Source organism: Taeniopygia guttata, chromosome 3, assembly GCF_048771995.1.
Source record: "Taeniopygia guttata chromosome 3, bTaeGut7.mat, whole genome shotgun sequence".
In the NCBI taxonomy this organism is placed as follows: Eukaryota; Metazoa; Chordata; class Aves; order Passeriformes; family Estrildidae; genus Taeniopygia; species Taeniopygia guttata.
This window is the reverse complement of record NC_133027.1, coordinates 98107414-98131887: the sequence shown is the minus strand read 5'-3', so window position 1 is coordinate 98131887 and position 24474 is coordinate 98107414. Positions and strand designations below refer to the sequence as shown.

Sequence of the window (24474 nt, the reverse complement as noted above, 5' to 3'; positions counted from 1 at the left end):
GGACTCCTGCGCGGCAGCACCCACGGAGCTTTGGGAGGTCCTTCCCACACAGTTTCCTCAGAGGGGCATGGAGAGGGAGGCGCCCATCCCTTCTCTCCGGCCTCCAGCCGTAGCACACGAGGGGATGCTCTAAAGCCGCCTTGGAGGAAGTTCAGGTTGGGTATTAGGGAAACTCCTCAAGGACAGAGTGGGAATCCTGCACGGGAATCACAGAATCGATTTTTTCCAATCCAATTAGGGTTGGATTTGGAGAGCACCAGTCCAATCCCCCCGCCCAGGCAGGGTCACCTGGAGCAGGTGACACAGGAACGTGCTCAGGTGGGGGTCTGAATGTCTCTCGAGAGGGAGACCCCACAACCTCCCCGGGCAGCTGTTCCAGTTCTCTGCCACCCCCAGCTTAAAAAATTCTCCCTCGAGTTGGCGAACTTCTCGTGTTTTAATCTACGGCTCTTACTCCTCGTCCTGTCTCTAGCCACCGCCGACAGGAGTCGGACACCATCCCTCCATCGCGAACGGCTCCCCGGGCAGGGGGAGCGACCCCAGCCCTCAGCAGCCGCCGCCACAGCAGCACTGGGGCTCCGTTTTCCTCACTCCCTGCGGGAATGCCGGGGCGGGACCGCCCGTGACGGCTGCGGAAGAACCGTCACAGAGAGGCGGTACCGTCCCCCCGCGGAGGAAGGACGGGCTGCAAGATGGCGGCGCCGGAGGAGCGGCTCGTGTCGGAGGGCGAAGGCGGCGCCCCGAGCTCGGCGCGGCTCTCCCCGGCCCCGCTGCCGGAGGCCGCCGAGCCGCTGGCGCCCATGGAGCCGCCACCTCAGAGCAACACGCTCATGGGGCTGCCCATCGTGGCTATCGAGAGCATCCTCAGCTTCCTGTCCTACGATGAGACGAGCCAGCTGCGCTTGGTAGGGGCCGCGGAGGGGAGGCGGCGGGGCGGGAGCCCCGGTGCGGCCGGGACCGGGCTCAGCCCGCCGGGCTCAGCCCGCCTGGCTCGGGGCAGGTGCGGGGGTGGCGGCGGCCCCGGCGCCCCCCGCCGGGCTGCTGCTCTCCCAGGAAAGGGGCTGGATGAGGTGGGGTGGGATCGAGCTTTATCCCTTCTTCGCTCTCCGTGTGAGCTTCCATACACGCATTCCTAAAGCTCTTTATACCTCTATATGTCTCTTACTTCTTTCATTTCTTTCACGCTCTGTGAGAAAGCACCGGGCTGCTGGCAGCTGATTTCTCCTAGTGACTGGTTGGGGTGGGCAGTCTATTGTGTCTCATATGTGTATTTATTTTTGCTTATAGGGCTTAAGCCTACAAGTGTAGGAGGTGGTGAGCCTGCTGCTCCAAGAATCCTCCCCTATCTAGAAATGTGGGTCAAAAAAAGAAGATGTAAAAAAAAAAAAAAAAAAAGACTGTCTGCTTCTTGCAGTCTTAGTGGATTTGTAATTAATAACATATAGTATCTGCACCTCTGAACTTGGTAATGCCAAAAAACCTTGCAGCTGACAGTGAGGAGATCAATGTATATCAATATTTGACTGCCTGCATAAGGAGCCTGATGTAAACCATGTAATATTATAAGCTGCTGTCTTACTGAATCTCTTACGAGGTTGTAAATGGAATAATATGGAATTAATGCACAGCTTATGTAACTCTTAGTAAACGTGCATGCACTGTACCGTTTCTATTTTAAGAACTCTATTAGTCTAAACTGGATAATATTACAAGTGTATTTATGCAGGAAATTGGACTGTGTCTTGGATCAGCAACCTGAAGTGTTGCATCCTGACTGTAACTTAAACCGAAAGCTCTTCAAGCAGAAAATCTGTTCTCATTTATACTACCCCAAGCATACCAGTTCCTGAATATTTCTAGAGTGTGCTGTCAGTTTCCTGAAGACTTCAGCTTCTTCTGTGAGAGTAGTGGATCTGTGAAAAAGATGCGGTACTTGAGAACCACAGAATAGCCTGAGCCACGAGTCCAGCTCCAGGCCCTGCACAGGACATCCCCAAGATCACAGGTGGTACTTGCAGTTTGACCATGGGGAAGGGAAGTATCTTGCGTGGTGTTTGGATATGCCACGTTTCAGGCTCAGAATTGCAACACCAGGCACAACCTGTGGCTGCAGCTTTCCCATTGCATCTTATGAATGGCAGTGCTGTGGGAGCTCTCACAAGTCTACAGAAGGCTTTTTCTTTCTCTAGCTCTAAGTGTTTGTAGTGCTCTGTTGGCAGTGAAGGTGAGAGTAGCAAAGGTGAGGATGTCAGGACTAAATCAGCTGTTTAACTCTCACTGGCGCTTAGGAAGTAAAATGTGACACTTTTATGCTCTCTTGTATAGCACTTCCAAGTTCCTTTTTCTAGAAGAGGACTGCCCTTTTCAAAACTTTCAAAAATATGCAAAACCAGACTTGATAAATACCGACTTTAAAACATATGTAGAACAATACTGGGTGTAAAAGGAAAGAAACTATTCAGTTGGTCTTTCCCTACTTTGAGTTTTGGAGTCAGTGGCAGCCAAGATAAGTAATCTCCATCAAATTCCCAACTATTCCCTTAAGCACATCAGAAGGCATTATGAGCATTCTTGTGAGAAGAAAGTAGCCTTTTGTTAACCAGCAGTAATGTAAAGAATCAGAGCCTTTCTGGTTTGAGCCCATAAGCTTGATCAGCTGGGTCTGTTCAGAGCTGAAGGTGTTCTTTTGACAGCTCACTGAGAGGCAGACACTGAATGTTCTTCATAGCTCGAGGTGCTGTTGTCAGAGAATTAAGGTAGCCTTTAAAAATAGCAGTTCCCAGGCATAAATTCATAATGAAATTTCATTACTTTGGGATTTTTAAAGGTGGCAAGTAGCCTTTGGAAAGACCTTGCACAAACAGTACATTTTTGTTTTCTGTGAGGGCTGACTTGAGCTGCTTATCAAAGATGAATGAATGTATCTTATAGTAAGTAGTATTGTGCTAAAGATACATTGCAGGAACACATTAATTGAGTGACAGATATTAAATTGCTCTGGTCTTGTGCATATTAGAAACATGCTCCAAAGCAGGTTCATTACCCCTGAGAATGTGGGATTCCATGGGATAAAGCATCTTGAGGAAGGCAGGAAAATCCAGGACATCAATCAACCTAAACAAAGTTTTATCATACATGTTCAGACAAAAAAAAAAAAAGTGCATTCCCTAAACCAATAATTTTGATGCATTTTCTGGATCCCAGCATGGAAGGAATGGATGTCTTAATGTGCGTTTTATTTTGGATGACCTTAGCTCAGTGATCCATAAGAAATAAAGTCTCTGAATTGAGCTGGGTTTAGATCTACAGTGTATACAAAACAACAGACTGAGGAGTTGGCTGGGTAGGAGGACATAGAACACCAGAATGTTTTCAGATTGAAATGGAGATATGTGCATTGTTTATGTGGAGCATAATGAGGAGCATAATCTCAGGCATAAGATCCAGAAGTCTTTTTCTGTCATCAAAGGATGAGGTAAAGAACATTTCCTGCTTGTGATGATTGCCATCAGGCAAGGCAAGACCATGGGCCCCTCATTGTGCAAAAAGCACTTGCTTTCCTGAATATAATGCTTTCTGCTATTCCTGGGGTTACTGCGTGTGAAAGCATGAATGAAGCACCTACGGGTTAAGCAGTGAAGTAGATCCAAGGAGCAGAGACTAAACAATAGGTATTCAGAGACCAGTAGTGTCTGAAATGAGGGAAACCTTGAGCCCTCAAACTTTTGTTCAGACAAAGTGAATGAGAGGAAAAAGCAGCAGCATTTTGCTTTCAGCCCTTTTGAGTATTTATTTAATCTACTTCCTCTGATGATCCCCATGAGAGAAACACAGAAAACCCCAAGGATGCCAATGTCTGAAGCTGTAATGCTCTGGACGAGCCGATTGTGCATGCTGAGAGGGAAGCTCACTATCTTCCAGCTCTTGAAGGCTCCTTTTACAGGGACGTTTTTAGTGACTTTAGAAGCTTTGAAAATTTTACCTCAGTGGGATAATAATTAAATTCTTAGATTCCAGTTTATTTTTCAGTCACATGTCTGAGCTTGGAAAGGCACTTCCATTCAGGCTATTACTACAACAAGCATGATTAAAATCACACAGCCCACACCTCCTTCCATGAACACTCTGAGGAGATTATCTTGGATTCTGACACATGTCAGAATTACATTGATTCTGCAGCAAACTTGTGCTTATTTCCTGCACAGCACAAGTAAGGACTGATAGCCCTTGGACAGCATGGCTTTAATATTCCCAGTTTCGGTCTGTATTTAATATTCCCATTTTCAGTCTGTATTTACAGGCATTTCTATTTTAAAGTTTCTTGATGAAGTTATAAGCATTTTGCCACTTTTTTTACCCTAAAAAAGGCATTTTACGGAACATGGTGCCAGTGTACTAGCTAAGAAAAATAACATGTATCAAATCTAAATACTCTAGGATATTTTATGTTTGTTTTGGAATTGGTTATCTGGTAATGAAGCTTGGAAGAAATAAAACATGCTTTTAAAGGAAGTTAGTTTGTGTCAGTTTGTTTACAAATGAAGTGAAAAAATTAATTTATAGGATCATAGAAAGCTGTTATCACATAAAAGTCAGTACATGAAGAAGCAACCTCTTTCTGCTTTTTTACACGGATTTGGAATACCTTTCTAACCCTGAAATTTGAGTACAGGGTCTGGTTGGACTTGACCTTTGAGGAAACACAGCCTCTTTCAGCTCTGTGACTAAAATAATAAAATATTGACCAAAATTGCATATACAAGGATAAGGAAATAAAACTTAAGATCTGTTGAATAGGTAATATCAAACTGTCTCGGACCGCTGTGGACACCTAAAATTGTAATGCTGCTACTTTGTATGTGACTGACTGTGCAGTCTAGAAGAGATATATTGTTCCTGTAAGTCCAGATGCTCTACGGTTTATGTAGTGAACCAGCTGAGAATTATGAGATGATTGGTAACATAAGTTGGAAACAAACATTTTTCATTTCTGGTGGTCCCGGTGTTTGGGTTCTAGACTGATTATTGGCTAAATATGGGTAATGTTGACAAATTGGAGCACATAATCCTTCATGCTGTGTAGGGCAAGAAGAGGAGAAGGTTAAAAACCCCAGTGTGGTTGGTGCGGTGGGCTGCGGCTCCCTGGGGGCCTCTGCCGGCAGATGTCACTGTGCGCGAGGTTAAATCCTCTCGCCGCCTCCGAGCGCGGAGCTGAGCGTGGCTGGAGATGTTTTCCTCTGCTGCCCGGTGACTGCGGAGTGACGCAGCCCTGTGCAGGTCCCAGCTCCTGCTTCAGGGAGTCGGTGCCATTAGAGCTGCGAGAAGGCTGCAAAGCCTTGGCTCAAAAACGATTTAAATCCTTGCGCCTCTGGAGCTACGAGCCCAGGGAAGATCGATTTCCTCCTTCCTGTAGGAAGGGCCAGCATTTTTCATTATACACAGGAGATGATTTAGCTGGATCACTGAATGTGGGGCAGAGTGTGCTGAGGCTATCCCTCTGCCGTTTGCCTGTCTGATCCTTCTTTGTTAACCAGAAAGATCTCACACCAAGGAGCACAGACAGATCCACAGTCACTGCTTAATGGTCTGACCACACAGATCTGTCTGAAAGTGGTCAGTTCTCATAGAACTTGGGACACAAAGCAGAACTTCTTTCTTTTTGTACTGAAGGCATTACACAAAGTAATTGCAGGTTTTTTTGGGAGAGGTGAGAATCTTCTTCCTCAAGGTATAAACTTGCATAGACTTTAAAGTTATGAAATGATGAGTGTATGGAGGAAAGGAGTGTTTATTAAAAAAAAAAAAAGTGTATTTATTGGCAAGTGGGGTCACAGTGGGAGCTGTGGACTTCAGTACCTAAAAAATCCCAACAAAACCAAAACTATTTCAAAGAACAGCTACCCTTGCATCTTCAGAATTGAATAGCAATTGCTTTAAACTTTTGTATGAGTTGGCTTTGTCCTGTAACTGGTAACTTTGTGAAGGTTTAACTTTAGTAGTTTGATATATCTTCTGCAGCTCTTTGTGTCCCTTCTTCCTAAATCTGTGGTGCAATAAACCTCTGAGACTATTGCTGTCCAACAGCAAATAAAGGAATAATTTAAACAGAGGAGAAAATACTTTCTTATACAAAAAGGAGAATCTTGTTCCATGTGCAATGTTTTCCATGTGTTTTTAAATGTAATTGTGGTTGACTTCAGAAACATGAGCCTTAAACATTGGAGGAGAACCACCATGATTTCTTGTCTTTAAAGGTTTCTATTTTTGAGACTACAAAATATTTCATCTACCAGAATCAACCTGGAGACCATACTAAAATTCAGGCATGGGCATTTGCAATTTCCATTAAAATCAGAGGAAATTGTATTTGCTTCCAATAGGTGGCATTCAGCCTACTGTCTCTTGTTAGGCAAAATCAACAGATTTAGTTGTGAACTGTGTGAAATATAGCTGCTCCTTTCTGGAGTATCATGATCTTTGGTGGAGATGGGGATGTCTTAATCTCAACTGCAGTTTTTGCTTGTTGAAATGGAGCAAAAAACAGTAAAAGAATCTTTTGCTACTTGGCAAGTAGGGATAAGATAATAGTAAAAGTGACTTGTGGCCTTTAATTGAGCCTTAAGATTTCTTTTTACTTAAATGCAGGTTTGTAAGCGAATGGACTTGGTTTGCCAGAGAATGTTAAATCAGGGATTTCTGAAAGTGGAAAGATACCACAACTTGTGTCAAAAGCAAGTTAAAGCTCAACTTCCAAGGTATGTACCAGTTAAAAACTGGAATTAAATTTAATTGTGTTAGATTCATTTAAACAGACTATTGAAAAGGAATTGCTTTCTGGCTAATTCTCTTATATATCTTGAAAATTTGAGTTACATTTGCCTTTATCTATTTTTTTTTTTTTTCTAAAAGCACTTTGTGGTGTGCAAAGTGTGTCTGGTGTTTCAAACAGAGAAGTCTGGGTTCTGTATTACTCTTCTGGCAAATCAAACGAGGATTCCTGGGAATGAATAAATACCATTCCTTTTCAAGACCAACTGCCTTCAGTGATGATTTATCAAATATACTGCTTGAAAAAAAGAGCAAAGTTTTTCACTGGCAAGGATTAAATGGGAACAAGGAAGAGGGATTTGACATGTGAGCATTACTGGGAACTTGTTTCTCACTAAAGCAATGTCTTTCTTCCTCTTCCAGTGAATAAATGTAGGTGCTGCTGTGTCCTATCAGATTTCCCAGTCAGAGTGAAGAAACTAAATACTACTTAGCATAGCGATCCTTTAGCAAAAAGTGTTTCTATCTCAACCTAAATGTCATAGTAGTTCTTCACTTCATAAACTTCACTGCTAATATATTACATTTATTATTTCAATTGCATTGAAGTACTGACCATATGAGTGAGTGGGATAAATATATTCACTCTGACTCAGTGTCTGCTGCTAGTTAGTATTGCAGCCTTGTTCTAAAATAGTCCTCAATTACATTCAAAATTTATGGAGCACATAAGGTATAGTAATTATTTAGAGAGCAAATTTTGTCTAAGAAAGTGTAGTATGCTGTTACTAGCTGGGTCTCAGTCAGTGTCTGTTGTTTCTGTGAAGACAAATGTTAGTGGTTTCAGGGTTTTAGGGGTGAAATGAACTTGACAAATGTTACAGTTCAGTTTTTAAAATCAGTGTCACCTTGTGGTCTGTTTTCCAGACGGGAGTCAGAAAGGAGAAACCATTCATTAGCTCGCCATGCAGACATCCTCGCTGCTGTGGAAACGAGACTCTCTCTCCTAAATATGACTTTCATGAAGTATGTGGATTCCAATCTTTGTTGCTTCATACCTGGAAAGGTAAAATGCAGACCATATTATTTGAATATTTATCTATGTTTAAAAAATAGGATTGTGTAACTTAACCTAGCACAGCTGGGAAAAATTTATATTGTATATATAGATATATATATATATATACTTGTAAATAAACATACAAACCAGTTCTCTGTTTTACCAGGCAGTCTGAAATTAATAAACCAGGCTGTATTTAAATATTAATTATTTTAAATTAGATTTCTATTTGCCCTTAGGTTCTCTCTTGATTCTGATGTTTGACTTGTGATATACTCATCTTCTACAACCTTTTAGAAAGAAACACGTGATCAGGCCATCTGAAGATGTAGTAATTTAGTTTACACATAATACTAAGTACTCAGTCAATCATGATTCATGATTTTAGGCACCTTCTTAAGGGTTTGAGTACTTCAGGTTAATAGAATTAAGGTATTCAGTATGTCAAAACACTGTTCAGTATTACAGTGGATGGTATATTTTTTTGTACAGTAGGTGGAATTAGTTTTAAATGTAAAGTGTGTTAAATGGGAACATTACTGAACAGTCCTGGTGTTTTAGAATACCAGCCCAGCATTAAATATAAATTATGTAGGCAAGATGTACATTGGAGATACCGATGTTTTATAAGCTGTGAAATCACCAGTGCACAGGGGAATTGACAAAATCGTGCTCAGAGGAAGACTGGTACAGCTCAGGGATTAAATGAGATCAGTGAACATTATCCTAATGCTCTATTCATTGATCTTCCCATGTAGGGTTTGGATATGTTGGTGTTACTTTTTTTGTGGGCAGAGAACGGAATTGCAGTGAGATGAATAGAAAAGTTATCTCTTGGATTCTGGGGAAGCATGCAGGCATTTATGCATACAGTGGTAGGATAAACTGTGGTGTGGAATGTATTCTTATCTTGAAGAAGTAACTATTTATGTACATTCTTGTTTACTTGATATTTAACTAATTTAAAATTATATTCTTATTTGACTTTACATTCTATTTTTTATATACCATGTATTTTTAAAAAATTAATATAATGAAGTCAAATGAATTTAAGTCCCCGATAGTTACATGGTAAATGAGATATTTAAAAAAAATGTTGCTTTACTGTTCTGAAGAGTAGAGGGAAATGTAGTACTCATCCTAGACCAGGGGTGTGCAGGACTTGGGCAGGTGAGCTTGATTTTCTTTGTGGGCACCAACTTGTAAGTACTGTGATTTTATTTTGATACAACTGGTAAAAAGTTGTTGGTGATTTTTTTTTTTTTTAATCATTTACTTAGTGTGTGAAATTGCTAGCACTCCTGCTCTCTCAGCAGTTACCAGTTCACCCATTAATTAATATGTTGGTCAATCAGAGTCAAGGCTTAGTGTTCACTTACAGTCTGTGGTTTCCGTCCCACCTACTTTGCTTTCCTCAGAAAATTTCACCATAGAACTGCCAGGAAGTGAATTTGTGTTAGAATATGCAAATCCTGGTTTGAGGTTCAGCATTCTGTGTGATAGCAGAGCACTGCTACAAGGTTTTATATTAATGTTGTTGCTAACAGGATATAAAATGGGTGAAATTGGAGCAGTCATTTGTTGTTCGTTGCTTGATGAGAAACTTAGGTCTTGTCTCGCTTTTGGGACTTTTTAGCTAAGCTTCCTTTAGCAGAACAGAAGGTGCAACTGTATTGCAAGGTCCTTATGTGTGTTCTTCAAACATCCTTAATCCTGTGCAAAATACCTGTATGGCTTTGGCTAAGAGACCAGCACTCCTCTCTTGACCTGCCTCAGATTTTAAGGAAATGATCATGAAGGAAATTATCATGCTCTGCTGAGTATAGATTATGTAACTTGCAAACCAACTATGGCTGTACTCAAATTTCACCGAATGAGCATTATTTCATGACTTTGAAGAGAGCTGTTTCTCTGAAATATCATGAGCAACACTTCAAAAAGCTGATCTGGAACTAAAACACACAGTGGTGTGCAACTGTTGTGTGGTAAAAACCCCCTGAATATGCCTGAATTCCTAGAACAAACTGAAATAATCTTGCCTTTATCAGAAATCCTAATTCTTCTTAAATGTTTTAGGTAATAGATGAAATTTATCGAGTGCTAAGATATGTAAACTCTACAAGAGCTCCTCAGAGAGCTCATGAAGTTCTTCAAGAACTAAGGGACATTTCCTCCATGGCTATGGAATATTTTGATGAGAAGATTGTTCCAATACTGAAAAGAAAGATGCCTGGGTCAGATGTATCGGGACGTCTAATAGGAACTGCCCCAGGTATTAATTCCAACGTATAGTTAAGTTTTATTTAGTTGTTCTTTAAAAAATCACAGCACTGTATGTTTTCTAAGCTCCCTCCCTTAAATGGGAGCTTTATTACATAAATATTGATGATACTTGTTTCTTAAGAATGCTAACTGAAATTCATTTGCTTTGAAATTTAAGGAGCCTTTGTACCACTAAAAGAACAGTCACTTGAATGTATGTTAGAATTATGCATAGTGTGTATGTGTTAAACAAATGCTTTTGTGCCACCAATGAATGAGACTTTATCACTGCATTTGGTTGAAATTTGGCACATGAGATGACAACTCAATGCCTTTTATTTTTAGAACAAGTTGCAAATGAATTTGCCTAAGTTGTAGTAGTACATAGAGGGCTGGAATGGTTTTTTTTTACTTTACTGGAGTTACTATTTTGTGCACTAACAAGCAAAATAGTTACAGGTAATAGTGAAAAGTCAATTAAATTAACAGTCTATAAATAAGCTATTAAACTGATCCTTCAAATACTCTGTCAGACTTTCCAGAATTTCTGTGAACCAAACTCTAAGGTAGTTGCCTCTTGGCTGAAGTTATCCTAATAGTAAAAAGCAAAAGATTGGTAAAATTGTAGAATTTTCAGTATAGAGGATATGTTCACATTTTAGGAACTGTGAAATTTAACTCTCTAGAAGGATAACTTAGTAAAAATTGGGGGAAAAAATACATCTTAAGCAAAAACAATAGGCCTAACTGCAGATGGTTTTGTTTCTTGTATGTCCTGTCCATCCTTTTAGCCATAAGTGTGTATGCCACCTTTAGTATATCCTGCTAGTTGTACTTTAACTTTTATAATTATATACATTTTTAAAAATTATATATGGGTTAAATTTTTTTAAATTATATGTATTAGTATATACTGAGCCTATCAGCTGAGGAAGTATTGCCCAAACCCACCATTGATAGCAATCAACTTTTCAGGGCCAAGGCTTTCTGGTGCATAAAACGCCTCTCTCATGCTGAGGGAAGGGCATAACCTCTCCAATAGCAGCCCCTTAGTGTCACATAATGGTAGCTGTGCTGGCATCCTAATGGAAAAAAAGGAGGAAAAGGAGGATGACTGTTCCAGACTTTTCTGTCTGTAGAGCACTTAAGTTGCACCTTAATTGCACAGTATTGCTAGAAGAATATATATATAGAAAAAGTGATAGATATCTTTTATGGCAGAAAAAGTGAAAGAAATTATACAGTAGCTGTTAGTCTCCTTGACTTGCAGGAACTTTATTAGAATCAGCAGTTCCAAGCTCAGATTCCTAGAAGAATATATATATAGAAAAAGTGATAGATATCTTTTATGGCAGAAAAAGTGAAAGAAATTATACAGTAGCTGTTAGTCTCCTTGATTTGCAGGAACTTTATTAGAATCAGCAGTTCCAAGCTCAGATTCCAGTATGGTTGTAGTGCTTAGGAGGAGTGATTCTAAAGAAGCATGGAAAATAAATTCCTTTCTTCTAAAATGTAAGTTATACTGAAATACCTTGTTAAGTTCCAAACTACAAATTTTTAGAACTTTAGCTGTCTGCAGCCAAGACAGTAGAATTTTGCTGGTCTAATGAAAGATATTTATTCAGTCTTAATTATTCCATATTAAGTAATTTAGAGGTGTTTTGTGGGATTTTGTCTTAACATCTGTGACACTAAGTCTAGATGACAACACAATAGTTCTACACAGTTTTTGACACAGCAAAAGGAGGGGGGCTCATATACAGGAAATGAATTATGAACTTTTTTCCAGACTACTGAAAAGCTGTAAGTATTTTAAATTAAACTGGTTGTGCTCTGAGATTACCACGTGTTCTTGTTAGACACTTAAGTGGCTGTAAATCTGCTTGCCTGTTCACATGACTTGCAATGGGTATTCAGATTCATGTGTGGGAAGTAGGGATAAGCAAAATATGAACATTGGGACACCGTTTCTACCCGTAAGTTGCAGAGTATTAATCACAGTTCTCTCTGAAGTTCCAGGGCCTTCTGCAGCGCTGACAACAATGCAGCTGTTCTCCAAGCAGAGCCCTTCCAGGCAGGAAGTCACCAAGCTGCAGCAGCAGGTGAAAGCCAACGGCACGGGCCTGACGGCGCTAAAGCGGGAGATCTCGGAGCTGCGCGTCAAAGTGCAGGAGCAGCAGAAGCAGCTCCAGGATCAAGACCAGAAACTGCTTGAGCAGACCCAAATCATTGGGGAACAGAACGCCCGCTTGGCCGAGCTGGAGCGTAAGCTGCGAGAGGTGATGGAGAGCACAGTAGGGAATTCTTCAGGTTCCGGCTCAAATGAACAATCTCCCAGGAAACGGAGGAAGGCGGTGGATTCCACAGACTGTCCTAGGAAATCTAAACGCCTTCGGAACAGAAAATAACTGGGGAGGAAATGGCGCCTTCAGGAGGATACACTGCTCTAGTAGCCCATGCAGGCCTGCTTGTTTGGATACTGTGACCAGCTTCATGGTGTCACTTAGGCTGCTGGCTCTTCAGAACACCACTTAGACTTGAACAGTGATTTTCTTTCATTGACTTTTCCCCTGCTTTCTATATGGGTGGGCCTAATGCACAGAATCTTTAAGATTTGCAATAGCTACATACTAACCAGACCTGCTCTGTTATGTTTTGAAGGGTGCAGATGTGCACCCTTTTTTTCCGTGCAGATGTGTTTTAAAGTAAACTTATTTGTGTTTATGCATATGTTCACATGAAATCTTAAATAAATTGTCTTAACTGACTAAATGGTTAAGAGTAAAAACAGATGTCCTGTTCACTTGAAGGAAAGATCCACTTTTAAAACCTTGTTTTTGAGAACTTGACCTTTTTTGTTACAAGTGACCTTGTCTGGAATGTCTGAAAAGTAGTTAATACTTTTTGGGGTTCTCTGTAATGAGTAAAACTGACTTCTTAAGCTACAGTATTGGCTATATATTTTTGTAAACTTCCATGGAAGGGCCTTCTATCCAGTCTTCACATGCACACACCCTGGTTCTAGGTCTTGGGAGCCATATTCTACATTTGCATGAATAGATGCATGTACAGCTTAGTCAGCCTGCCAAAAGCACTTGCCTTGAAACTGTTCCAAACTCTGGGAGAGAGAACAGAGACCTGTCAAGCAATTCTTCGTTCCTCAGCCATAACTCAGTCTCTGCTTTCAGCACAGCGGCTTCCTTGAAGCGAGGTGTTCTGGGGAGGTGAGCGACAGGAGCGTTTGAGCCCGGGCTGTGTGGCTGCCACCCGCCCTGCCTGGAAGGCAGGGATTTACTGTTAGCCAAAGCTGGAGGATGGAGAGGCTGCCTGTGCTTCACTTGGGTCATGGGCCAACACTGAACACCTACAAACTGTCCCTGGAGTCACCAAGCTCTGGGGACATCATTTGAGTGAAATGCTGTATTATGGTAAAACTTAAACTATTTTATGTGTCTGTGTTGGGGTTGGGGTGGAAATTTCTCTGTAACACTGATGACAATATTCTAAGCTTTCCTTATCCTAAAAGGTAAATCACTTCAGACAGAGCTTTAATTTCTTTTGCACTTCTGTTTTGAGCTTGTAACTGGAAAAGCATGTCTTGCACTGTTCAGTCTCTCTGGTCACTTTAACCACCTCAGAGTTGTGTACAGTGATTATTCCCCCCCTGCCATCTGTATATTTTTGGAACCTTATACAAATACCATTGTCTTTGGTTTTGTTTTAATGTACTAAACTATGTAGCTTTATAATTTGACTTGTTTTCTTTTTTTAACCAGCTGCTGCTTTGTCTTTAGGTGGTTCTGAATTCAAGTGGGTATGGCACTGAAAATGCAAATGCTGCATTTGTAGCTGTTCACAATCTTGATATTACTGCTGTGGGTTAAAGTGCAATTTCATTTTGCATGGCTGTCAGCATAACCTAGTGGTTGTATTTAAAGCACCAAAAAAAAATCAGAAGTTGTCTGGTCAGATATTATATAACCAGATATTATATAATCAAACTGACATTTTTCCTGAAACTTCAGCTACAATTTTTACTCCTAAACACAGTACCTCATACCAGAAGTATCATTACATATTTGACAGACATTTAGCTTTCAAACAAACTTCTCAAGTAGTTTGAGTCCTTTTCAAAAAAAAAAAAGGGGGCATTTTTCTAAAGCATCAAAGAAATTATAAAAGGCTGTCTAAGAGCAGATTTAAACTGTTGAAGGAGCATTTGCCTGTACTGGTTTAAACAGCTCAGAATGTTTTTTACAGCTAAATCTATCTTGGAGACAGATACCTGATAGATAGCAGCTTAAAAATACTGGCATATAGCTTAACTTTTAAAATGTTTTTAAAATGTTTTGAGTCAAAGAGTCAGCATGATAGCTAGAATCACTGTGTGATATAAATTCATTGAATGGTTATTTGTGATAAAAAATTCCTGCAATGGACTAATTCCCAGCTACTTGTGTTTTAATACTTCCAAACAAGTATAAACTTGTGATTTTCATTTACTGAAAAGCTTTATTCATACATTTTGAATATTTTCCACTCCAATTTCTTTATTAATTTCTAGAATATGCAGACAATTTCTCCTCCCCACCATCCCAGTGCACAAATTGTTTCAGGTCACTCCAGAGTAGCATTTCTGGATGTGTTGGGGAATCTGGCTGTTTGTAAACTGATCTGGAAAACAACAGCCAATTGTTATGGGAAATGTTCTCTGGGAACGGTGCCAGCTTAGAATCTTCAGCTCAAGGAAGTGTCATGAGCTCCAGGATTGCAGGTGCATCCTGCTCCTCCATGTGCTGACAGTGAAATGGAGTGAGGCCCATGAACCTTAAGGGGTAGAGGGGATGGCTACAAGGCAGCTCTGGGAAATTCCACAGTAAAGGTACACCTTTAGTGTTTTCTATTTCATACCCCGGCGAGGGAGACATCAGATGGCTCTTGGCTGGAATGTATACCAGAAAAATATACACATAGAAAAAACCAGAATGAAGTAATTGTTTGGACAAAATAGCTGGAACATTGATTTCTGATACCATATTGTCCCTTGTTAAAAGGATGAATTTTGCAATATATGAGCAAGCTGATGAATCATCTGAAGTAAAACTAAACCTCTTTTCACTCTCAATGCCTGTGTAAATTTATATGAGTTGGTGTATCAACCTCAAAGTAGTGTTGTAGTGATTACTGATTGTATCATCTGTTTGAGGGAGAGCCTTAAACCAGTGAGACTGAGATATAGTTTGCAAAATTACATGAGAATTTGATTTATTTGCAGCCACTGTTCAATTTTAGTAATTGTGTCAAGGGCTGAAACTGAAAGAAAGGCCAGAGCTGCCAGGGAAAGCAATTTTAAGTGTCTTATATTTAGTTTCTTGAAATAACTTAAAACTACTGAGGCCAACTTTACTGCTTTTCTAAAAATAGCACTTGCTTAGGAACTGCTTTTTGTTTCATAGTAGTGTTGGGGATTTTTTTTTTTTTTACAAATTTGTGTACCTAGTGAGCATGGTGAAAATGAGATCAAAAGGTACCATAGTGGTACTTTTTTCTGTTTGCGACAAGATCTTGCTCCCCAAACTGAACAGTTTCTGTGTAACTACAGTATGTAAAGACCCTCCAGACCTGGGCTAGTGGATGTAACAGCTAGAAGTGCTGAAGGAAGAAAGAGAACCTGCTTAACCAGATAAATTTCACAGATGAAAAAACAGATGTAAACAAATGGAACTTGGTCAGTTCCTGATACTCAGCATTGCATGTTAGTCACCAAATTCATTAATGCTGCAAAGGATGCCTGTGTGTAACTTCTTAATGTAAAAGGTAAGACAGAACTGAACAGAAATTTAATTGCTCTTACTCAGAACTTCTAACAGTAAATCGTGGGGAGCACTAGGATTACCAAAGGAACTTTCAACATCAAGAATCTCTTGAAAATAGGATGATAGAGTATATGGTGGAATGTGTCTCAGCACAGGAGAGGATTCTCTGATTCTTTGGTGTTCCTGATGCTGTAAGAGGGTAGCTAACAAATTTCAGTGATTGTTACTTCATGAATTAGTAAATTCAGTTTGGACTATTTTACAGCAATATGTCAGCTAGTTGTGAACTGTTCTGTTTGACTCAAGTTGCATCTCTGTGCTACTTTGCACTGTACTTGGGCCAGGTCGCTTGTCCTTGTGTTCTCCACTCCTGCAGTTCTCCTGCCTGGATATCACCTTTGCCATTCTAAGGATGCAGTCCTGGCTTTGGTTCACATGTAAGTGAACATTCCAGGATTTTTGTTTAAGTTTTATGCAGCTGAAGACAGTAGGTACTGGATCTCACTGTCTCTGGAATGGAAAATGTCAGATACAAAAATGGTTGGCTTGCTGAAGCCTAATAAATCTGGATTTGTTACACAGACTGGTTAAGCCAGACTAATTAAACACAGTGATTAAACAAGAAAGACACTTTGCTCTCCAGTACACTTGGGCAATTAAATTGTCCAAAGCTTTCCTATTTAATATATATTTTTGTTGTTGTTGTTTAAACCTTGTTTAACTGCTCTGGAATGTTTAGTTTATAAGCCTAGGATCTTCTGTTTAATTGCCCCACTGAAATTTGTGACCATTTACAAACCTATGTATGTTTGTAGTGCTGTAAACCTGCCTGAACTCCTGATGTGCTGTCACTCCTCCAGTGCTCCTGCTGCCACACTTCTCCTTTTGGCAGGTCCTTCCCATGGATGAGGAGGTCTTTAGCACAATGATGGATAGCAGTGCTAATATTTGAACTCCAACCAGAAGAGAACGCTGTCAGAAATGTTGTATGTGGTGTTTGGAGTGCAGCTGGGTGAAACACTTGTGACCCTGGCAATTCTGCAGTCAGCTGCTGCACTGGCAACCCCAAAGCTTCCTGGTTTATTGTGAAATGGTCACTGACCAAAAAGTAAACCTGGCAAGGTCACAGAGCCTCGATGAAATCTTGACATCTGCTTTGCCTCTTAGGCTGCACCAGTCTTCACAGTCTGTACAGTTCAGATTCTGTGACTGAGGAGGGAAAGGCTGAGCAAAACCTCTTCCATGTTCACCTCCTTGCTGCATTTTTCACTTCTAAATCCCACCCTCATGTGCTCTAATTAAAATTCATGCAAACCAAACTATTCACAAAAGTGCTGTTTATAGCTCCTGTGCCTTGCCCACTGCTTCATGGAATTGCAGACGTTTCCAAGTAGGGGTTGAATTTCCCCTCTAATAGCCCTGCTGCATGTGGGACTTCCAGTAGCTTGTAGGCATAAACCTTTTGTAGTCATTATTACTAATACATTTTAAGTCATGAATCATAACCTTGAGATACTAATACTACGTGAAGAGATAAGGCATAATTTACTTTGTGATAATAGCCTCCATTGTTTTTATCACTACTGCTGATTTAGATTAATTTGAGTGGATTTTTGATCTACTGATGTAGATTATTATGAGTGGGCAACTAAAATTCCAAGCAAGCAGTAGTTTAACTTCTACACAGGGTAATCTTTCTCACTGAACTGCCCACAGTCAGTGTTTTATGACAAATACATGCAATGACAGATTAAATGGAGGTAAGTTCTTACAGAGTAGTTTGTCAAAGAACTTCAAATACCTTACCACAAAAAGAGAAGGAAACAGACTTTGTTGCAGGCGTTTGCAGTTTTAGTTCAGTACCTTTAGGCAGGGGTCTGTAAGCACGGGGTCAGACCAGGACAGCTCACGGGAGTGCGGGTTTGGGACGGCCTGATTGCTGCTCCTGTCCTGCTCTGAGGGTTCTGCCTGTTCTGCTCTGAGAGTTCCTACTGTCCCTCTCTGGGGCTCCTCCTGTCCCTCTCTGGGGCTCCTCCTGTCCCTCTCTGGGGCTCCTCCTGTCCCTCTCTGGGGGCTGCTCCTGTCCCTCTCTGAGGATTCCCTCCTGTCCCTCTCTGAGGGCTCCTCCTGTCCCTCTCTGAGGATTCCCTCCTGTCCCTCTCTGGGGGCTGCTCCTGTCCCTCTCTGAGGGCTCCTCCTGTCCCTCTCTGAGGGCTCCTCCTGTCCCTCTCTGAGGATCCCTCCTGTTCTGCTCTGAGAGTTCCTCCTGTCCGCTCTGAGGATTGCCCTCCTGTCCCTCTCTGGGGGCTGCTTCTGTCGCTCTCTGGGGCTCCTCCTGTCCCTCTCTGGGAGCTGCTCCTGTCCCTCTCTGAGGATCCCTCCTGTTCTGCTCTGAGAGTTCCTCCTGTCCCGCTCTGAGGATTCCCCTCCTGTCCCTCTCTGGGGGCTGCTCCTGTCCCTCTCTGGGGGCTGCTCCTGTCCCTCTCTGGGGGCTGCTCCTGTCCCTCTCTGAGGGCTGCTCCTGTCCCTCCCCACGAGCCCCTCAGGGCGCGCCCCGCCCGCCCCGCCGGCAGGGGGCGCCGCCGCGGCGGGAGCGCGCCCAGCAGCCGCGGCAGCCAATAGGCGGCGAGGGCGGGTCGGGGGCGTGGCCGCGGGCCGCCTCCGCCGCGTATAAAGCGCGGTAGCGGTGATCCGCGCAGCGGGCGGGCAGCTGGCGAGGAGGTTTTGTGCTGCCGCCATGGGGAACACTGTGGCGAGAGAGGATTTCGAGTGGGTCTACACGGACCAGCCGCACGCCGACCGCCGCAAGGAGATCCTGGGTGAGGAGCCGCGGTGCCGCCGGTTGTTGCCGCCGGCTGCTGCCGCCGGCTGCGCGGCGGAGGCGGGGGGGCCGCGCACGGACACCCCACAAGATGGCTGCCCTTGTCGGGGGGCGCCGCGGCCCCGGAGCCGCCGGCGGGGGGCCCGAGTCGGGCCGGGCCCGCGGACGTGGAGGCGGGAGCCGCCGCCTTGGCGGCGCTGGCGGGGGAGGGGAAGGGAAGGAGCGGGGGAAGGAGGGGGAGGGCGGCCGCCCGCGGGGCCGAGCCCGAGGCGCGGGGCGGCGGCGGCCCCGGCTGCCATCCCGAGCGGCGGAACGGGAGCTGGGTTCCCCGGGCCGCTCCCCGCCCTGCCCTGCCGGCGGTACGGCGGTGTCGGGGCCGCTGAGGGCACCGCGGCACCGCGTCCGGGGCCGCCGATAGCGCTAAAATCGGGGCTGAGCCTTCGTGCGCCCTTCGGAATTACGGGTGGGCTGTCGGCTCAGAGCCATTTCCTTCCTGAGGAGGCTGATGTGGTGCTGCTGCTGCTTGCCATGTACGTGTCTAGTTGCCGAGCAACGTAAAGTGCTAAAATGACTTGATTCCAAATGATTCATTATAGCAGCAAGTATCACTAGTGGAAAGGTTACGCGTTTTCGTTACCTTTGCAGTCACCTCCTAATTGGGACAGAGGGAGGGAAAAGCTGTAATCTAATTGGGATAGTTGGCTGTGAGGAGAGCTTCGAAATAACTTTTTTCATTTAATTTTTTCCATCTAGCTAAACATCCAGAGATAAAAGCATTGATGAAGCCAGACTACAACCTGATCTGGGTGGTCGTGCTGATGGTTCTGGCGCAGTTGACTGCATTCTATCTGGTTAAAGACTTGGATTGGAAATGGGTGGTCTTCTGGGCTTACGTTTTTGGAAGCTGTATTAGTCACTCCATGACTCTGGCTATTCATGAGATCTCCCACAACAGTGCCTTTGGCAACAGCAAAGCCATGTGGAATCGATGGTTTGGAATATTTGCCAACCTCCCTCTTGGTCTCCCCTACTCCATATCCTTCAAGAGATACCACATGGATCATCATCGTTACTTAGGTGGTGACGGCATCGATGTGGATATTCCTACCAACTTCGAAGGCTGGTTTTTCTGCACCCCTTTTAGGAAGTTCATATGGATTGTTCTTCAGCCTTTTTTCTATGCCATTAGACCTCTCTGCATCAATCCTAAACCCATTACTCGACTTGAAATAATCAATTTATTGGCTCAGCTCGCCTTTGATGTGGCAATATATTATTTATGGGGAGTCAAATCAATTTTTTACATGCTTGCTGGTTCAGTACTTGGTCTTGGGTTGCACCCAATTTCGGGACACTTCATAGCGGAACATTACATGTTTTTAAAAGGACATGAGACCTATTCCTACTATGGGCCACTTAATTTGCTCACTTTTAATGTTGGCTATCACAATGAACATCATGACTTCCCCAATATTCCTGGCAAGAGCCTTCCACTGGTAAGTTAACTTCTAAGGTTATGACTTTTTCTTAAATTAAGGCCCTCTTTAAATGAAAATAAGGTCAAACACTAACAGAAGAATGGAAGTTGGGAGGTTAAAAACAAAAACCAAAACCCCACAATATAAACTAAGTGATAAAGGAGGTAATTATTTAGCGTTTTAGTGATAGCCTGAACAAGCTTCCACTTTGCTGCTGCTCAATCCTCTTCCATAAAAGGAGAGGGGAGGGAATGCATGTCTTAAGCTTTGCACTAACTTTAGCTTTCTGTAATTACAGCCTGTCTTCTGAATTCTTGTTTGTAAGTATGCAGAAAGCTAGTAAAAGGTTGCAGGTAACTCTGGAGATTTGTTATTGAAATGTTAAGGACAGTACTGTAACATGTGCTTATCCTTCAGTCTCTTCTATCGGGGACATCCTCTCTTGGGGGAGATTTCTCTAGCAAGAACCTTTGAACCCTAAATAAGTATCAGCTGTACGTTGGCAGTGTAGGACAGGCAGAATGAAGAGTTCGAAGCCAGGACTTAGACCTGTCATGTCTGCATGAGTAGCAGAGATGAAGTTTCTCTTACTTCAACCTTTGCTTCTTACAGGCAGGAGTTTCTCACTGTATCAGTGCTTCCCAAGTGAAGCATGGGAACACAGGCTTAAGGGTTACCTCTGAATTTTCAGTTTTTCATCAGATACTAAATTTGCAGTTTGACAGCAGCTGTGGTGTTGGTCTTACAGCTTTGTTATTGCATTTGGCAATAGTGAGACCTTGTAAGATCATTTCTATGGTGAAGTCTAAACTTGATTGGCACTTCTGTTTTCAGTGGTGGAAGGGGAGCTGAAATAACTATGCCAGCACTTTTAGGAGGGCAGGTAGATCATGCAATTGGTTTCTGAGGTTTTGTGGGTTTTTTTTAAGCTAGATGAGTGCTTTTATTCTTAGATAAAGCAACTTTTGCTGTGTCTTAACTCACCTTTGATACTTGAGTCTGTGCTGTGAAGCAGCATTTCACTTCTTGGACAGGTACTTTAGCTATTAGTAGGCCATTAATTTTTCCAAGTATTTAATTCTAGGAGTAGATACCTGGTTCTGCTGCAGGACTCATAATCCATAGCTCTGATAAGAAAAAAAAGCCTTCTTTTAGAACAGTGAAGTTAATTTGATTGGATTGGACTCTGCTGTGTGCTAAAGATCCCTTAGTACTGAACACTTGATTCCTCAGAACTGGTGAGCTGAGTGTTATTAGTGTTGAGTAAAAGTACATTGCCTGGTGGCATTATTCTATAGGTATGCTGATGGGTCAAAACAAGCTTTGCCTTCAAACCAGCCATGTAAAGGTATAAAAAAACCCATACCTTGGGTTTGTTTATACTTTGGGTTTGTTTGCTTATACAGATTGATACTATTCTTTGGACTAAAGCTATGGAATTTTGTGAAAAAGCCTTTATGTTCAAGGCTCTTAAGTGGTTGGCCCAAAAAGCAGTATGAACCTGCTGCTCTCAGTTTAGACAGTGGTCTAGTTAACATGTGCAGCTGAGAACAGAGTCTTTGGAAGCAGCTTATATTCATTCTTTCAAGTTTGTCTTCAGAAACAAAATATTCCTCAGAAATGCCTTTTTTCTTCTGAGTATTGAGATTTGAAACTACATGTAAAAATAGATGTGTTAAACAGCTCTTCCTAGAACTTAAAACATCCTTTTTACTGTTACTTGTATATCTATGAGTCAGCACTGAACTGAGTCACACACTTTCAATAGCAACCAAACCACTTGCTTTGTGAGCTCCATCCTCCTGTAGGCAACACAGTGAAGGGACTTCAGAGAGTTAGCTGAGTTTGTTCTGGCAGCTCCAAAAACTTCACAGCAGATTTATTTAATAACCAGGGATTGTTTTTTCCTTCAAGGAACATTCACATTTTGGCATAAGTGGCCTTTCCTATAGGATCTAACTTCTGGAATGAGACTTCCTGTGCTGTTACACATTGCTAGGTTACACATTGAGGGTTGTAAAGTTGTCACAACTGGTGTTAATATAACCAGTAAATAAACCTCATATCTCTCCTTCAGGTGAAGAAAATAGCAGCTGAATACTATGACAACCTGCCCCAATATAACTCTTGGATAAAAGTACTGTATGACTTCGTGATGGATGACACAATCAGCCCATATTCACGCATGAAAAGGCAATTAAAAGGTGAAGTGAAGCAAGATTAAACTTCTGGCAACCAAAAAACTTTGAAATGTCTGCTTGCTTTAAAGTGGCTGGTATAAAGGTTTCCTGCTAAAGCTGTTCACCTGTGTCCTGAATTAAGATGTACAGCAACATAGCAATGCATCCTTAAGGATTTTGTAGCAGACTCCAACCAAGCTATAACATTCCTCACAGTCCTCAGATTCATTGGTTTAATATGTCTCTGTTTGCCTAAGGATCAGTGTTATATGCATAATGCAAAATCACTTTGTTACAGAATTTACTTTGGTAGGTGTTAAAGCTATATAAAATGTCTGTCTGACTCATAACAATTTAAAAGTTCTCAATGTATTATACTGCCCTCAACATGGTATTTAGATTACTAATTTTAAAATGCTGTACTTAAACTGTTAATTCTAAACTAACATGATTTGTTAACTTAAACATTCTGTTGAAAATGTTTCTGAACTGATAGTTGGAAGAACTAAATTTGCACAGAAATGTTCAGTCTGCTTTTGTTTAAATATGTGTCAATTGAAGCAATGCTTTAAAGTTCCACTTTTTTTACTGAGACTACCTTAAAGGAGCAATCTATCAGAATGAAACCAATATCTTTGAGATGGCTTCTGTGACTTCTTCATAGGAAAAAAAAAAAGGTGGGGAATTCAAGGGTATTGCCAAACTCCAAGGGTCCCACCTACTGCCTGAGCTGCTTCTGTTGGCATGTAGTGTGAGCAGGTGGCATTTAGGTAACTTAATATACCTGATGTGGGGTTTCATGTTGGAAAAATCTCGTTTAGAGAGTTTGGGGGTTTTCTGATCTTTGAAGAAAAGTTATTACCATGTTACTATGGCTTCAAATATAATTATTTACACTTGCTTGGAAATTTGGCTTTTATGGAAGAGTGAATGGATTGAACAGATACTATTTTAGCAAACAAGTCTAGCTACAACCATTGTCAATACTACCTATTAGCACATTAGTCATTTGTGTGCACAGAAAGGTTGTTAAATAATCTTGTTTGGTTTTTTCCCCCTAAACCTACAGTACCCTCCATAAATACTTTCTTACATATTAAAATGTGGTAAGAGGTTGTGTTATCAAACTTCCTGCCTAGGAATTTTTCATTGGGAACAGATAGACTTGCTGGGCAGTGAAGAACCTTTCTGTACCTCAGCACAGTAGGTTTGCCTTCTACCCTCTAATGCATTGATGATGGCTCTAAACAGTCAAACGTGGCTACAAATCACCCTTAAATCTCAGATGGTGGCTCTGTGGTATGTTCTTCATTTATCTGAAAGATGGAGTCTGAGGAAGGTGGAAGTTGTAGCTGCTGTAACTCAATTTTAGATGCCTTCAACTCCTGTATTTTGGGGTATTTGTTGTTCATTTGTTTTTCGTTTGTTTGTTTGAAAAGGTGAGTGCCTGAAAACATTGTACTGGTACCTCTTAACTCGATCTTGACTGCGGTGCTTGTTTTAATGTGTGTTTTGTTTAAGTGTGGGCCCTTATCTGTAGCTAGGCAAGAGAAGTGGTATGAAAGTCTGCCAGCCACTTAGAGTGACTTCATTATGCCCACAGCCTGGGAGGTAGCCAGTGTGTTGCTCAGAGTGGAGTGTAATGTCAAAATAGACTTTGTCCAGTATTTTTACGTGTAATTAAAACGTAAAGATTGAAATAATACTGGGTGAATTTTTCATTGGTCCTCTTATGCTGAAGGACTTAAGCTTTAGAGAAATTTGGTATTTCTAAAGCAGATTTGAGACCTTTCCTATTGAGTGGTGATACAGATGACCTGTAAAGAATAATTCTTTCCTCCCTATGCAGAGGAAAACTTGGGTTGAAATACTTGTAAAGGCTTAAGAAGTTGCAAACCTTTCAAATTTCTTTTTAAGCCACTTAATATCACTTTGTTTTTTTAAATTATCTTTGATGTTGATGATTTATTCATATCTGGATGAAGGATGGAAAGTGTCTACAAAGTTTTGTGGCTAAGAGCTAAAGTTACGAAGTTCAGTTATCCTACATTAATATTTAAGACAAGCAGAGTTCAGAGTAAAAATTTTG

At 41.8% G+C, this 24474-nt stretch overlaps 2 protein-coding genes across 2 annotated transcripts; both read left to right on the top strand.

The window, feature by feature from the left end:
* Window positions 1-637: 637 nt before the first annotated feature.
* Window positions 638-13839, top strand: FBXO28 (F-box protein 28). The gene is made up of 5 exons (XM_002196946.6): window positions 638-905; window positions 6646-6755; window positions 7696-7834; window positions 9905-10100; window positions 12104-13839. The coding sequence occupies exons 1-5, from the start codon at window positions 693-695 to the stop codon at window positions 12496-12498; spliced, it is 1053 nt and encodes a 350-aa protein (XP_002196982.4). The 5' UTR covers window positions 638-692; the 3' UTR covers window positions 12499-13839.
* Window positions 13840-18542: 4703 nt separating this feature from the next.
* Window positions 18543-23865, top strand: DEGS1 (delta 4-desaturase, sphingolipid 1). Its single transcript, XM_002196980.6, has 3 exons — window positions 18543-18725; window positions 19481-20223; window positions 22283-23865. Exons 1-3 carry the CDS (start codon window positions 18644-18646, stop codon window positions 22427-22429), a joined length of 972 nt encoding a protein of 323 aa, XP_002197016.1. The 5' UTR covers window positions 18543-18643; the 3' UTR covers window positions 22430-23865.
* Window positions 23866-24474: the final 609 nt, after the last annotated feature.

What these genes read in the sequence shown, in the direction of transcription:
- FBXO28 (XM_002196946.6), top strand. Translation starts at nt 693, where the DNA reads ATGGCGGCGCCGGAGGAGCGGCTCGTGTCGGAGGGCGAAGGCGGCGCC. An exon ending in GTTGCTTCATACCTGGAAAG is followed by an intron (nt 7,835 to 9,904) that starts GTAAAATGCAGA and finishes TAAATGTTTTAG; the next exon opens with GTAATAGATGAAATTTATCG. An exon ending in TCTAATAGGAACTGCCCCAG is followed by an intron (nt 10,101 to 12,103) that starts GTATTAATTCCA and finishes TTCTCTCTGAAG; the next exon opens with TTCCAGGGCCTTCTGCAGCG.
- DEGS1 (XM_002196980.6), top strand. Translation starts at nt 18,644, where the DNA reads ATGGGGAACACTGTGGCGAGAGAGGATTTCGAGTGGGTCTACACGGAC. An exon ending in CCGCCGCAAGGAGATCCTGG is followed by an intron (nt 18,726 to 19,480) that starts GTGAGGAGCCGC and finishes TTTTCCATCTAG; the next exon opens with CTAAACATCCAGAGATAAAA. An exon ending in CTGGCAAGAGCCTTCCACTG is followed by an intron (nt 20,224 to 22,282) that starts GTAAGTTAACTT and finishes TCTCTCCTTCAG; the next exon opens with GTGAAGAAAATAGCAGCTGA.